The following is a 15,068-nucleotide window of genomic DNA, read 5'->3' on the forward strand; positions in this document are numbered from 1 at the left end:
ACGGGCTGGGGCCAGTCAGATTGCCCGGTTTGTGGTACATTGGACGAGAACGACACTCGCGCTGTCTTCGGGAGCGTCCGAACGTCAGTTTGCGCTGCTTCGTAGGTCATGCTCAAGACGCCGCTGGGGGCTGTGCACAGAGTCGAAGTCGCACGCATGGCATGGCGGATGCCAGCGCAGCAGGTGGGCGAGGCCCGAGACCCGGAAGAAACTTGCTTGACAACAACGCGGTGAACGCGTCGACGTGTGGGCGGTCTAGGAAGCGTGTTATAGTCGTGAATTGACTCTCTCCGCCCATTGTGAGTCACTCGTTCGTGCATGGCGGGCATGCGGGAAGACGCATATCGCTCCGCAGAAACGAAACGCTGGAGCGCCGTGGTCCAATCAAGCCCCTCTCGTCCATCGATGACTCTTAACGGGCTGCAGCTGCCCCACGCAGCGCGGGACCTAGCACGGACGACACGGCAGGCGCTAAGCGGACAACACCACGCCCGTCGATTCGTCCCTTCGCGCTGCCAACGTCAAACTGCCGCCCCAGCGCCCATCGAGAAAAGTCCCTCAGTGTACTACGACACTAGAACTCTGCTATGCGGCGCCGAGGCTGCCGGTTTCAGGTTATCCAACCGCCCCATGTGCAGGCGCGTCGCTGGCCCGCTTACCGCTTCGGTATACCACTTCATCGCGGCAGCCATTGACAGCGCAGCATTCCATGCCGCCATACTACATCGAGTATGCAACGCTGCAAGAATAGCAGATCCAGAGTCGTTCGCTAGCCACGTACTCGCCCAAGCCAAGCAGCAGCCACGCTATGTTTCAGACGCCTTGTGAGGCTCGAATGCTGTAGAAGGATGCTCTGATACTGCCGCCAGACCGCCAGAACGTAGTCTACCGGTCCAAGTCCCCGGGTGCTGGCCCTTCGATGGATTGTGTTTCAGATGTTTTAGCGCGAAGTGGGCGTTGGTTCTCGTGTCTCTACGCGGGGAACAGTAAGGATAAGAAGTCTGTCTGCGCCGCAATCAGCCAGTCCATCAGCTTCTTCAAGCACTTCATTTAGAGCACTGCCCGACGAGTCGATCGTGTCTCATTTCCTTTCTTTCTCCATCTTTTGCGCTTTTGTCTTAGACACCTAGAGCTGGCCTCTTCTATTAATCGCTATTCGATAATCTCTTCCTGTTACTATTCTCAGTCTTCACAGCGTAAGTCACTGCTTCTATTCTCGAGTTGATTCATTGGTGCTGATTGGAAGTAGTCTGGTAGCTTCACATCATTCATCATGTACAGCCGTCAAACAACACCCCCGACTGCTCCCTTCAACTACATCCCGGGCAGCGTCGGCTCGGACGTCACATACTACTCCCAGGCCTCATCGCCGGAACCTCACATCTCTGGGCCTACTCCCCCACGGTCACCAGTTCGCCAATATGGACCTATTCTTCTCCCCAAGGTCCGTATGCAAGATCAGGTTGCCGAGCCCACCAGTGGTCCCATCAGACATCGCAGGACGACGTCTACTTCTTCCAGTATCGGCTATGCCTACAGCCCATACTCACGGCCAGCCTCGATGGCGCGCCGTGGATCCAGTCCTTTCAACCATAACATGCACAACGTTCACAGCCAGTTGACTTCTCCTGTGTCAACTGCTTCCTCATACGACTTCAACCTCTCTACCCTCAACTCTCCCATCACATTCGCACAGCAGCCTGAGCTTCCTCGTCGATCCTCATACATCGGATCGCAATCTCGCTCCACTTCAGCTAGCCGAGCCCGCCATGATCGCTCCGCCTCTGCTGGAAGTGTTGATGAGCAGGTCATCAGCCGGTACGGCTTCCCCACCTACCGCAACATGCCCAGCTATGTCACTGCTTCAAGTGCGCCTCAGTCGAACTTGAGCCTCGTTACTTCCCTTCCTTCTTCCTACTCCTCGGTTCAGGACATGCCTAGCTTCACCTCCACCTGCTCGCAAGACTTCACTATTCCAGAGTTCGAGGCTGCTCCAGCTGTGCAGTACCCCTCCTTCACCGAAGTCAGCTTCGACAGCTTCCAGCAAGTCCCTGCTACGTCGTCTTTGGTTGAGTATCTCTCTTCTGCCAACCCCTCCCCATCTCTTGTTCGCCGCGTCACTAGCGCACCACGCGGCATCAACAACCACTTCTGGTGGGACATCCGCAACCTTCGCAGCTGGGAGGACTTCAACATCACCACCATCAAGTCCATCCCCTCGGTGCTTCCTCTTCTTGAGGTGCCTGTTCCAGCCAACTACCTTCCCCAGCCTTGCCGTCAGAACCTGCAGCCAGAGAACGAGTCCGCGCTCCAAGACATCTGCACCAACTACTACGCCAACAAGGTCAACGCCGCTCTCAAGGTCGCTCAGGGCAACTCACACATGGTCATGCGCTCCATCAAGCCCGTCGCCGGCCAACGCACGCAACCAGAGTTTGTCTCCAACTACCCCTCCGACTATGAGAAGACTCTCTTCGGCGACAGCCGTGGCCGCGTCGTCGGTCTCGTCAAGTGCTACGACCAATGGAACACCGGCATGCGCAGCGAGTCACCACCTAAGCAAGTCCTCTACCTCCAAGGTCTCGCTCACCTCCACCGCGTGATGCGCGAGCACGGTTGCCGCTACGGCTTCATCATGACCGAAATCGAGCTCCTCTGCGTCCGCTGCGGCGGCCCATCCTCCTTCTCCACCCCCGACCCCACAACCGTCAACGCCCAAGCCGGCGTCCCCATCTACGGTTACCTTGAAACTTCCGCCCCTATCCGTCTCTCCACATCCGGTTCCCACCCTGAGACCGGCGACATCCAACTCACCGCCGCCCTTGCTCTCTGGTACCTCCACATGCTCGCCAAGGAGAACCCCTTCGAGGGCATGGGTACCTGGCGCATGGACGTCGGCGGCCCTGCGGCGCTGACGAGGCAAAACTACCTTGAGAAGGATGCCTGGATTCCTAAGCCGCAGCTTGGCGAGAAGAGGGAGGCTAAGAGGGTGCGGGGATGGGTATTCCCTGATGAGCCGCTCAGCAAGAGGGAGTGTGGTAAGGGCAAGAGGGGTAAGAGTATTGGTTAAGAGATGGGTTTGGTCATGGGTCATGGGTCATGAGGTTTGGTTATGAGGTATGAGGTATGATGGGACGACGGGATGGGACATGAAAACATCAGCTGCTGGTCAGCATAAGCTCTGCTTCTTCTTTGCATCGAGCGGCGTTTCTTTCTTGGGTTTAGCAGCATTGCACGGCGTTCTTTGATTGGGTAGCATTTACATGGCGCGCATTATTTTACAGATCAGATAGTATCTACACTAGTTCAGAAGCAATGGTATTTCTCACCATTAATACCTTGGTTCGCATGCTTGGTGTGGCTGGTGTGACTGGCGCTGCCGAATTGGCGCAAGGGCTGAGCCTTGGGTCTACGGCGCGCATCACGTAGACTAGCTTTTGGGATGAACCTGAGGCGTATAAATACCGCTCGAGATTCTGGTACTGAGACTTCTTCATCATGCTTCTTATCCTGCTTTTCCAAAACAGCAAGAAGTAGCCTCCATGAGAATCCTGGTTCTTTCTCCAAAACAACATCGTTATGAATTGATGACGGTCTTTCCGTCTTCCAAAAAGACCATTTCAAGCTCCCATGGCTGCGAGTCTGCCGAACACACCTTCACATTACCAAAATTCGACCAACTTTCCTTGAATGGAGACGGAGAATCCGACCGATCCCGAAAATTCAAAATGGGTCGTCGCCTATATCATGGTCTTCCGGCCTGCCTTCTCGCTTCCAAAACCTACACGAACCTACCATGTGTTCGGCACTTCTCGAAAAACAAAAACGGAAGAGTCTCAGCTTATGACTGTGCTCTCTGCGTCGAGCATATAAAACATCTCTCGATCACTCCGGGTTCTTTACTTCTCCATTACACCTTTTTTTCAAAATACCAAAAACCAAGTTTACGGACTTCATGGAGACTTCCGCGGTCCAAGATCGCGGAGGTGACCAACATGTCCTCTGGCACCTTCTCTTCCCCGACACGCTCTTCCACCAAAAACCAGAAGATGTATGGATCATGAGACGTCCTCGGTCCAAACAACAACAGCGCTAGCAACATGCTGTTCTCCTCGGTTCCTCAGGGTAAGAAACATGTTCATCTCTTACTTTCCTAAAACCCAAAAACCAGGAAGCATGAGAGACATGGAGAAATTCGGCCGTCCAGAAAAACTGATGTGGAACTCCCATGTTGTGCCTCTCTCGTCTTTGTCCAGTAAATAACCAGTGGTCAACCTTCGTTGCCGCGAAACTCGAAACAAATAATTATTCATTTCATGGAGAGGTTTCGCGATCCAAACATCACCACCTTAACAGCATGTTGCCTTCCTCCTTCCCCCCAAAAATAAGCGACCAACATCGAGTTCTATGAACACCGAAACTAAGTGCGCCTCACTGGATGACGAGGTTCGGTGGTCCGAACAACACCAACACTAACAACATGTCGTCTTCCTCTTCTCTCCTCGTGAAGAAAGTCAACTCATTTCAGCTTTCTAAAAATCAAAATGATAAGAATGTTTCTGATGAAAAGCTCCTGCGACCCAAACAAGAGAGACGAGGATTATATGTTGTCCTCTTTTCTTCCTCTGGGATCAAAGCGATAGTGAACTCGTTCATGATCTGTCTGGTGCGACCCGAATTCGAAATACGAACTTTCCATGTCCCCTGGAGAACAGAGAGGAAGATAATCGACATTAGGAGTGATGTATGGCGTTGGCGCCTGGCTGTCCTTTCGACCAAAGATGGTTATGAGAAGCTGTGACGGCGGCGCTGCTGGTTCTGCCTACCCTACATCTGATCACCCGAAAGTACATGGACGATATAGATGTCTGCTAGCGCCCACTCGACGCCTATATAAACTTCTCGCTTTTCTCGGTTCCTGGCTTTCGACATCACTTCTGCTTTGATCTCTTGTAAGAGTTCGGGCAAGCGACGCATGTGCGTGTTGGCCGCTTCAAAAAATCAAATTGAACGATTATATGGAGTGTTGTGCTCGTTCGGAAATTCCAAAAGCATGAGGAAAGACTGGAGTGACCGAAAATTTGGAATCGACGGATCCATGCGAGTGCGCTGGAACATGCGCGTCTTTATCAAAAACCACCATCAAAGATCTTATAAAGCTGTTGTGCTGTCCGTCTTTCGACATAACTAGAAACAACCAAAAAAAAAAGATACCACCGTCCATGTTGGCTGTTCTAAAATGGCACCGCAGCCCCGCATGTTCGAGAAGGAGACGTTGCGTTTCTCCACTGTCCGAGTCGAGTTGCCACCGTGCGCCTGTGGGCTATATAAACACCCTCGAGATCTCTTCTTCTCTTCTTTATTCTACATTCTCTTGTGAGAACATCCAAAAAAAAAGATGAAGAACATATGTTGTCTTCTGCTGCTTTGCTTTCTCTAAAAATATGACCAAACATTGCGATGGTGTCGAACGGACTGCTCTTCTTCAATTACACCACAGCCTCCTCGATGGCACCAAAAGTCTACATCGACGTCGATGATGTGTTTGGCGTCTCGGCGCTTCTCCAAAAATCGCGAGACAATATCCATATGGCGTAAACTGGGCACTCGTTTCTCTAAAAACAGGATTGCAGTCGTACATGGCTGCTCGAGAGATGTACTTGCGATACACGCCCGACTCCTTCGTTCTTCGCTGAACGACCGAAAAGACTTCGTCGACCTGTGATGATCCCCCGGGCGCGAGCGATAGCGCGCTAGTATCCGTTCGTCGGGGCGCGCATAGATACCGTGTCTGTCAGCTCTTTCTCTCTTCATCATCTATATCCTCGACAGAGTTACCAAAACAAGTTGAAATGGGGTTGATGGCTTCGTCTGTCGCCTTCCTCCAAAATCTACGCTTCGAATATACGATGACACAGTCTTCCAATAACTCTGAAAAGAGATGTTGAGCGCATTACACCATGCGCGAGTCGGTCGGCAGCCCAAAAGATGCAGCTGGCCACTCGATGGAACCGTACGCATGCATGAAGCAGGTCATATTGGGTGCTGCTGCCAAGATGGACAAGTATAAAAAAGTCTGCTTCTCCGTTGTAGTTCTTACTGCATCACCTACACTCCAGTGTGCTCCAAATCGAAAGAGCGAGCTCGCGATGGAGAAGGATCCTTTGTTCGACCTGAAATGAAAACGTCGTCAAGTTCATGTGCATGACTGACTTGTTGGGTGTTCGAGTTGCGAATTCCAAGTACGGGCAACAGAAAATCATGCAGCTGTTCGGTAATGTTGCTCATAGCCATGCTATTCCGTATCTTTGAATGAAACACATCAAAAAGCCACGCCCTTACTTCCATGACCAGTTCTTGGCTCACCTCTATTGTATAAATCTTCTGTCGCCGGATTCGTGGAAACCTCGCTCATACAGTCTTCCCACTCCTTCGGCTCAAAAAACAAGGCGACACCATAACATGAGTGTTCGGAGTATTTTCTTCAAATATTCGGGGTCAAGGTCGTGATCGTGCCTGTTTCTCCGGCATCGGTTGCAGAAGTTAGGGTCTGTCGCTGGTGATCTTTGAAGTCGTCATTCTGTTCAGAATTATCGGCATACCACGATGGCATAAGAGTGGAACGTATCAATGAAGCTTGCTTATGCTTTACCAGGCGCACCGTGATTCCATTCACGTAGTCTCTCGGCTCATGTTTGGGTTGTTCTTGCGTTCTCCAATAAAGGAATGTGGTAGTCATGGTTTTGTCGATTGCGCGCTCGTTTTGGAGCTCCAGGAAAGCAGATGTATCATGCTGACATGTCGCTGGTACCTTGGCTGTGGCGCTGCGCACCCAGCGAGAATGCTTGCTGCATGTGCGAGCGCAAGCCTCGGGTGATTGTGGCAAAGACATAATGGTGTGGTAGGCCGGCGGTGTGGTGCGGATGCACTTGGTCCGGCAGTGACAGTATTTGCCGATAGGTTCTAGGCGCAGGCGTGAAGGTCTAGATCCTGTGCGAGGACGAACACGACGAATGGGTAGGAGCCTGTTGTGAGATACTTACTGCTTTTTGTGTTGCTTCAGGGTCTTTCATATGTTAATGGCGCCTGCCGTGTACGCTATTCCGATGATGCAGGGCACTCTAGATCGAATGGTAAGTATGAGGCTGCAGGTACGGCTTTGTCTGCGAGCTAAGTCGCCGCTATTCGACAACGAAAGCGTGCGCATCATAACAAGTCGACATCCAGATGGTCGGTGTGATATCTCACGATGCTCGTTGGCATGCTGGAAGGAAAGACCTCGGTCGCGTGCGGTGATGAGTAAAAGCATGCATCGTGGTGGTGTTAGACAGGGAGAGTGCATTGACCGCCACGTGCGCTAACGATGCTAGGAGGGAAAGCCGCGATTCTGATCCACACAAAATTAACTACTGCCCCTCCATCATCACGTCCCGCACAAGCTGCACAAGCCCGACGAGGCGCAAAATCGAGGGAAAAAGCACGCGTGCCTTTATCCTGACACAGTCCCTCCCGCCAATTCTTACCCCAACGCGCTGCTTGCGGGTGCAAAGACAGCAGGAACCTCGCCCGAACCCCCACTGCCCTTTCTCACCGCACCCACCCGCCGTCTTGCTTAGGCCATCTCCCAGCCCTCCGCAGACGCTGCCGCACATTCGCAACCATGGACGTTGCCGGCCTGCGGGACCGGATCCAGGCGACGCTTGACGCCAACGCCGCCATCAGACAGCAAGCCGAGCTCGATCTCAAGCATGTGCGTGTTGAAAGCCGGAATGCTGCCTGCCACACGGAAAACTGATAGACATATAGGCCGAAGAAAAGCCAGGCTTCGTCGATGGCCTGCTGAACGTCCTCGAGCAGGAACAGAACAACGCCGTGCGCCTGTCGAGTAAGGATGCGCCTGATGTTGCCCGATAGGCCTTGGTTACTAACATCTACCCCAGCCGTCGTCTACCTCAAGAACCGCGTCTCCAAGGGCTGGTCGCCTGCCGAGGAATACAGCCAGGCCATCCCCATACCAGAGGAGGAGAAGGCCGCCTTCCGCAGTCGCCTCGTCCCTGTCCTCGTCGCCTCCCCGCCACAAGTGCGCATACAGCTCATTCCTACCCTCCAAAAGATACTCGCATACGATTTCCCCGCCAAATGGCCCGACTTCCTCGACATCACTGTACAACTGCTGAACGCGGGAAACATCGAATCAGTCTTCGCTGGTGTCCAGTGCCTGCTGGCGATATGCAAGATCTACAGATTCAAGTCGGGCGAGAACCGGGCGGACTTCGACAAGATCGTCGCCATGACATTCCCCCAGCTGCTCAACATCGGTAACTCGCTAGCTGGCGAGACGAGTCTAGAGGCTGGAGAGATATTACGGACGGTGCTCAAGGTGTACAAGCATGCCATCTACGTACGATCCCACAAACACAACATGCGGTCGGCAGCTAACAAGATCGCAGTTCGACCTCCCCGCATCCCTCCGCGAACAGCAAGTCATGGTTGGCTGGTGTACACTCTTCTTGACCGTCGTCGGCAAGGAGCCCCCGGAGACGTCCCTCCCCGAAGATCTCGACGATCGGGAAGTAAACCACTGGTGGAAGGCGAAGAAGTGGTCGTACGCGAACTTGAACAGATTGTTCGTCAGGTACGCGACACGATACTGCACGCTTCACGCGGGCTCGGCTAACAGGGAACAGGTACGGCAACCCGTCCGCGCTGGGCAAGAACAACGAGATCGACTACACCGAGGTCGCCAAGACCTTCATCACGAACTTCGCTCCCGAGATCCTCAAGGTCTACCTCCAACAGGTCGAGAAATGGGTCGGAAAGCAAGTCTGGCTGTCAAAGGCCAGCTTGTACTACACACTCAACTTCCTCGACGAGTGCGTCAAGCCCAAGTCCATGTGGACTCTCCTCAAGCCACACACCGACAACCTCATCGCGCATCTCATCTTCCCAGTATTGTGTCAGTCGGATGAGGACATTGAGCTCTTCGAGGAAGAGCCACAAGAATACTTGCACCGCAAGCTGAACTTCTACGAGGACGTGACCGCACCCGATGTCGCCGCGACAAACTTCCTAGTTACCCTCACGAAGAGCCGTCGTAAGCAGACGTTTACCGTGTTGAACTTTGTCAACGAGGTGGTCAACAAGTACGAGGCCGCCCCCGACAACGAGAAGAACCCGCGAGAGAAGGAGGGTGCTCTGCGCATGATTGGTACACTGTCTGGCGTCATACTGGGAAAGAAGAGTCCGATCGCAGACCAGGTCGAATACTTCTTCGTCCGCCATGTTTTCCCCGAATTCCGCAGCCCCCACGGTTTCCTCCGCGCACGCGCGTGCGACACACTCGAGAAGTTCGAACAGCTCGATTTCAAGGACCCGAACAACCTCATCATCATCTACCGCAACATTCTCGAATCCATGGCCGACCCGACGCTCCCAGTCCGTGTCGCCGCTGCTCTGTCACTGCAGCCTCTCATCCGCCACGACGTCATTCGCACCAACATGAAGCAAAACATTCCTCAGGTCATGCAGCAACTCCTGAAGCTTGCCAACGAAGTCGATGTCGATGCGCTCGCAAACGTCATGGAGGATTTCGTCGAGGTCTTCGCCCCGGAACTCACACCCTTCGCTGTAGCGCTCAGCGAACAGTTGCGCGACACCTACCTGCGTATTGTACGGGAGTTGGTATCAAGAAACCAAGAGAAGGGCGAAGACAGCGAGTACGGCGACTTCCTTGACGAGAAGAGCATCACCGCGCTTGGTGTACTGCAGACGATTGGTACCCTTATCCTTACGCTTGAGAGCACTCCCGACGTTCTCCTACATCTGGAGACCATTCTTATGCCTGTCATTACCATCACGCTCGAGAACAAACTTTATGGTACTTGACCCTAAAACTCAACCCTGCATCTCCGTACTAATCTAATGACAGATCTATACAACGAGGTCTTCGAGATCATCGACAGCTGTACCTTCGCCGCCAAGAGCATCTCTGGCACCATGTGGCAAGCGTTTGAGCTGATCCATAGGACATTCAAGGCTGGTGCCGAGCTATATCTCGAAGGTATGCGCGTTCTTCTCTGCTAACCGCGGTAATTTGCTGACCATGCATAGACATGCTTCCCGCGCTCGAGAACTTCGTCAACTACGGTACCCCAACTTTGATCCAGAACCGGCAATACCTCGATGCCATCGTCGACATGGTCAGAACGATCTTCAAGGACGACAAGGTTGGCGGCGTTGATCGCATCTGCGGCTGCAAGCTGGCTGAGATCATCATGCTCAACATGCGTGGCCATGTCGATGACTACGTCCCAGAGTTCATTGGACTCACCATGCACGTCCTCATGAACGATGAACCCAAAGTTAAGTCCTTGAGGATACATCTCATGGAAGTGGTCATCAACTCCATCTACTACAACCCCGCCCTGGCACTGCACGTGCTCGAGACAAACGGCTGGACGAACAAGTTCTTCAGTCTCTGGTTCTCGAGCATCGATAACTTCACCCGAGTTCACGACAAGAAGCTGTGTATCTCCGCAATCTGCTCCCTCCTTACCCTATCAGCCCAGAATGTACCTGTCAGCGTACAGCAAGGCTGGCCACGTCTATTGCAGGGCGTTACCCGGTTGTTCCAGACCCTCCCCGCAGCTTTGAAAAGTGAGTTTGCATTCTGATTCATCCCACCCGCAATGACTAACAAATGCACAGACCGCGAAGAAGCCAAGAAGGAAGACACCTTTGATTACTCCGCCGAATTCGAAGAAGAAGAAGACGAGGAGTGGGAACAAGAAGCCGACTGGAACAACGAGGCTGACGAAACTGAGGATGTTAAGGACGAGAGTGCCGCTTACCTCGACTTCCTTAACGAGGAGGTAAGTTCAGCATTTTTAATGTTCAAGTTCCAAGCTGACCAAAGCAGGCGCAAAAGTTCAGTTCGCTCGATGATGATGACGATGACGAGCTGGAAGAGGAAAGTCTCCTCGAGACACCGCTTGACAAGGTGGAGCCATACGGCATGTTCAAGCACGCATTGCTCCGTAAGTACTGTTCATCGAGCTACGCTAGAGCTTATGCTGATTGTACTCAGGTCTTCAACAGGAGCAGCCCGCGCTTTACGAGAACCTTACCAAGAACCTCAGCCCAGAGGAGCAACAAGTGGTTCAGGGTGCCGTTCACCAGGCCGATATTATCGCCCAAGTCCACGCTGAGGCTCAAGCAGCTGCTGCCAACGGCCAGCCAGGGTTACCGCAGCAGTAGAGTTGCTCCATCGATAGCATGGCCTTCATCCTCCAGGAAATGGCTGATCGAGCATACGTCGCTCGAAACGCCATCGGACAAATCGCCCCAGATGTTGCTGGAGAAGCATGGCTCAAGGAAGTTCGCACAAGGCTGTCCCATCCATGTTGGAATGATGTACAACGATACGGCAAACACTTACTTGGAGTTCCGGCAAACACCATTCGGCGCACATACAAGATCGAAAGGAGGAGGCACCACAAGCTATCTGTTGAAGGAGCTGTGAGGCAGTTCAAAGAAGGGGCAAACTAAACACCGTGGAGCCTACATTGAGGCCAGATTTTTCAATTTGCATGTTTTATCCCCAGTGTAGTCTGCAAAACTGTTCAGGTCCTTCTCGGTCAGGTGGGCCTACGTAGCAGCTGGACCCCCTCTTTTAGCGAGCATTTTGGCGTTTTGATTCTTTCTCGGGAAGAAGTTTTGAATCCGGAGGTTTGTTCCGGTAGTTGGCTGATAGTCGAGGTGGTGGGGTGGTGTAGTTATGGCGTTGGGCTTGGTTGGTACGAATGTTATGAAAAGAGGAGGACGATATCCACGAGAGGCACTATTGCTTTGGAATGATAATCATGTATGCGTGATGAAGGTTGTTGCAAAGGCCAAAAGGCCGCAGTAGATAGTTGTTTCCTCTTATAGGAGCACATTATGCAAATCCGTTACCTTGATCTGAGATTATCACTTAACTGCAGCATCTCTTTCAGGGGAGGAGGTGGACACCTTGGAGTTTGTGAAATGTGCAAGTCTTGACTGGCTCGATGGTATCGGTTTTGGTACAGTATCTGCGGTTCCATCCCCACCATGAGTATGAAAGATCATGTGCTAGAGTCGGAAATGCTGCTACCTTCGTCATCAAGATATTCTCCTGGAGTGATTTGCAGTCGTGACGACAACACGTAATCGATCCAATATCCTGTTCTCGGTTGGTTCAATGTCTTCGGTCTTGGTAGGTAACAGCAACCACAGTACCATCTTAACCACAAGTTTAATATCGTGTGCTCTACGCAGAAATTCTGCTGCCTTGGGGATGGTTGAGTATTAAGTCTCGCCTTTTCGGCGATACTGCTTCATTCATCATCCTCCTCTTCCTCATCTGAAGTTCATACAATTACCCAAAGTCACACTCGAAGTCATTGCAATCGGGTCATCACAAGGTACCAAAGTACAATCTCGAAGACCAAGCCCAACCTAGAACAAGACCGCAGTCTAAGTCAAAGGCGCATTCCATTCTTTCGGTCATCACGAGACGATCTGTACGTCAGATTGGCGAGTTGCTGTCGCCCTGTCGATCGCGAGGGAAAGTCGCGGCGCGCGCGCTATCGATAAGCCACGGACTACGCCTATGACGCTTGTTTGATTATCGCAACCCGAAACGTGGTAACAAGCATCGCGCCGGCAGCCTCACTCGCACAACACCTATTGCAGCCTCGAAACGATTCCTTATTCCTACACGACTTGCGAATCTCGCGACCATCTCCCGAGTCGACCCTTTGCCTTTCCCGCAACTACGCCCGGTTGGGAAGCGTGATCTAGTGCGGCACAGGATTGCGCGTGCAAGAAACTAGACATGTCGCGTCCGACTGTCAGTAAGGCGAGGACGGAGTATCCGATATTCGCTGCGACGTTTGCGAGTAACAGGCCTGGCGTCCTCGTTGTAGGAGGTAAGTTACCCTCATGCCGACATCGCCAACTAGACTGACTCGAATACAGGTGGTGGGGGTGTGAGTACTGACCCTGTATCAAAACGCGATTGACGCGCCTGCTGACCACTGCTCATATTAGGCTGGACGATCCGGTGTCAAAAACCAAATCACAGCATTCGACTTCACCTCACGAGCGCCGACCGTACAACCATTCGCGGAGATCGAAGCGAGCAAGGACGACTCGATAACGTGTTTGGACAACCTGTCTACGAAAGATGGCCTTATCCTGTTCGCTGGAAACAATAGCAGTGAGGATGACCGACTAAAGGGCAACAATGAACACCTGAGGGCATTCGAGCTGAAGTATCCGAATGGTGCTGAGAAAAGAGATGGAAACGTTGAGTACCTCAGCAAGACAACGCTCTTCACCGCACCGCAATCGAGTTCCGCAAAAAAGGAAGCCTACCAACGTATCGTGAAACTCTCGAAACCCCAACGATCGACCTCGAATACACCCAGCAGACGGATCGGAGCGATCGCATCGAGTCTTGGAGACGATAACGAGGTCGTCATCTTTGCCGCTACATCTACGAGACCTACGGATCAGGACGTCATAGGGCGAATCAGTTTACATAATGGCCAGGAAGCTAACGACATGGACTTTTGGACACAAGAGGAGGGGAAATATCAGCTAGCTTACGTCACCGATTCGGAAGTCTTCGTGCAGACTGTCAACTGGGATTTCGATTCAAGGAAGAGCAAGGGAAAGAACGAGCACAGGAAGCTCTATACCATGCCACACGTGGAGAAGGGCGCGAGGAGTAAGCTGCGATGTGTACGGTGGCTTTCGCCGAAACATCTGCTACTATTAAAGAACAAGCCTAGCAGAAGCGGCGTGGAGTTGCTCCTCTTACATCTCTACGAAGAAGGTCCGGCAAGCGTTGTCCTAAGGAAAGCAATGCCCAAGCACGTTAAGGCGGCTACAGATCTGGACGTCAGCTTGCTCGATGCAGATAAGGATGGCGCCTATCAAATTGCTATTGCGATCGCAGCGATTGACATATCCTTGACGGTGTATACGATGGACTACCATGGACCTGCCAGAGATTCTCTGAGCTCGTTTCACGCGTTCAATAGCTATGATAACGTAAGCGTACAGACACCAGAAGAGCCCAACACGCGCTAACAAAAGCAGGTTCACGAAGTGCAAATGACAAAAGCTGTCTTCTCCCCATTCTACAAGCCGGAAGTACCAGCTGGTCGTCAAGCGCCACCCCAGTATCTGCGTCTGGCGAGTACGTCTTTGGGAAACACGATCAGTGTCGAGACATTCCAATTACAGGACATCGGGTCACGCTATGTTCTCCAGACGGCACGTTCGAGAAACATGTTCACAGCAGCAACCTATCTCGTCATTGCCATGGTCGTCGCAGTGGCCGCTCTCCTGATCCAGTCACTCATAGATCCAGAGGGCAACCTTACCAAAGGCATACTTCCCGCCAGTCTACAAAATGCAGCAAGCCAGCACAAGACTTTTGGCGAGACACTGCGCGAGAAACGTCACAACGCCATCCTCAACAATGCGGACTCACCGGTGATTAAGACATCACATCGGATCGCTGATCTACTACATCTCCATCTCCCTCACGTCCTCTCTGACACCAAGCCATCCGAGCCATCCGGTCAACAAAAGGCGCTTGTCATACATCATGACCCTGAATCTGACGGCACACTCAGTACAGAGGTTCACGCTGGAGATGAGGATGTCTTGAAGAAGCACGCCTCTGCGAGAAAATGGGAAGAGCTCAGCCACGAAGAGAAGAGCCAATGGAAGGAGAAGCTGAGCGATGCGGGTATGTGGGCTGTGGGTGAGGGTGAGACTATCCTGAAGTCGATATTCTTCGGACAGATCGGTGGAGTCATTGGCCATGTTGCAGAGGGTGTATTGGCTGGCTAAGACATGTCACGGTGAAGGGACGGCTGCACAACGGCCACGGATGGTAGCATGTGTGTGGGCTTTGTAGTGTGTGATACCTAATTTCTACTACCTGAGGTTATGGAACTCTCTCAATGTGATGCTGCGCGATGAATGGATGTGTATCATGTTGAGCGGGAAGTGTCTCTAATACTGGGTTG

The 15,068-nt window shown here is 52.4% G+C and overlaps 3 protein-coding genes across 3 annotated transcripts; all 3 read left to right on the plus strand.

Annotated features, from left to right (window-relative positions):
- Positions 1–1,273: 1,273 nt before the first annotated feature.
- J4E90_000142 (uncharacterized protein) lies at positions 1,274–3,070 on the plus strand (the record flags this gene model as incomplete). The annotated part of the gene is made up of 1 exon (XM_051429740.1): positions 1,274–3,070. One exon carries the CDS (start codon positions 1,274–1,276, stop codon positions 3,068–3,070), a length of 1,797 nt encoding a protein of 598 aa, XP_051295227.1.
- Positions 3,071–7,660: 4,590 nt separating this feature from the next.
- J4E90_000143 (uncharacterized protein) lies at positions 7,661–11,256 on the plus strand (the record flags this gene model as incomplete). Its single annotated transcript, XM_051429741.1, has 10 exons — positions 7,661–7,750; positions 7,807–7,885; positions 7,941–8,401; positions 8,451–8,635; positions 8,688–9,877; positions 9,929–10,060; positions 10,111–10,656; positions 10,708–10,871; positions 10,919–11,036; positions 11,087–11,256. 10 exons carry the CDS (start codon positions 7,661–7,663, stop codon positions 11,254–11,256), a joined length of 3,135 nt encoding a protein of 1,044 aa, XP_051295228.1.
- Positions 11,257–12,856: 1,600 nt separating this feature from the next.
- On the plus strand, positions 12,857–14,889 carry J4E90_000144 (uncharacterized protein; the record flags this gene model as incomplete). Its single annotated transcript, XM_051429742.1, has 4 exons — positions 12,857–12,950; positions 13,000–13,010; positions 13,072–14,079; positions 14,128–14,889. The coding sequence occupies 4 exons, from the start codon at positions 12,857–12,859 to the stop codon at positions 14,887–14,889; spliced, it is 1,875 nt and encodes a 624-aa protein (XP_051295229.1).
- Positions 14,890–15,068: the final 179 nt, after the last annotated feature.

This window comes from Alternaria incomplexa, assembly GCF_024043165.1.
Source record: "Alternaria incomplexa strain BMP 0042 chromosome Unknown scaffold_1, whole genome shotgun sequence".
Lineage (NCBI taxonomy): Eukaryota > Fungi > Ascomycota > Dothideomycetes > Pleosporales > Pleosporaceae > Alternaria > Alternaria incomplexa.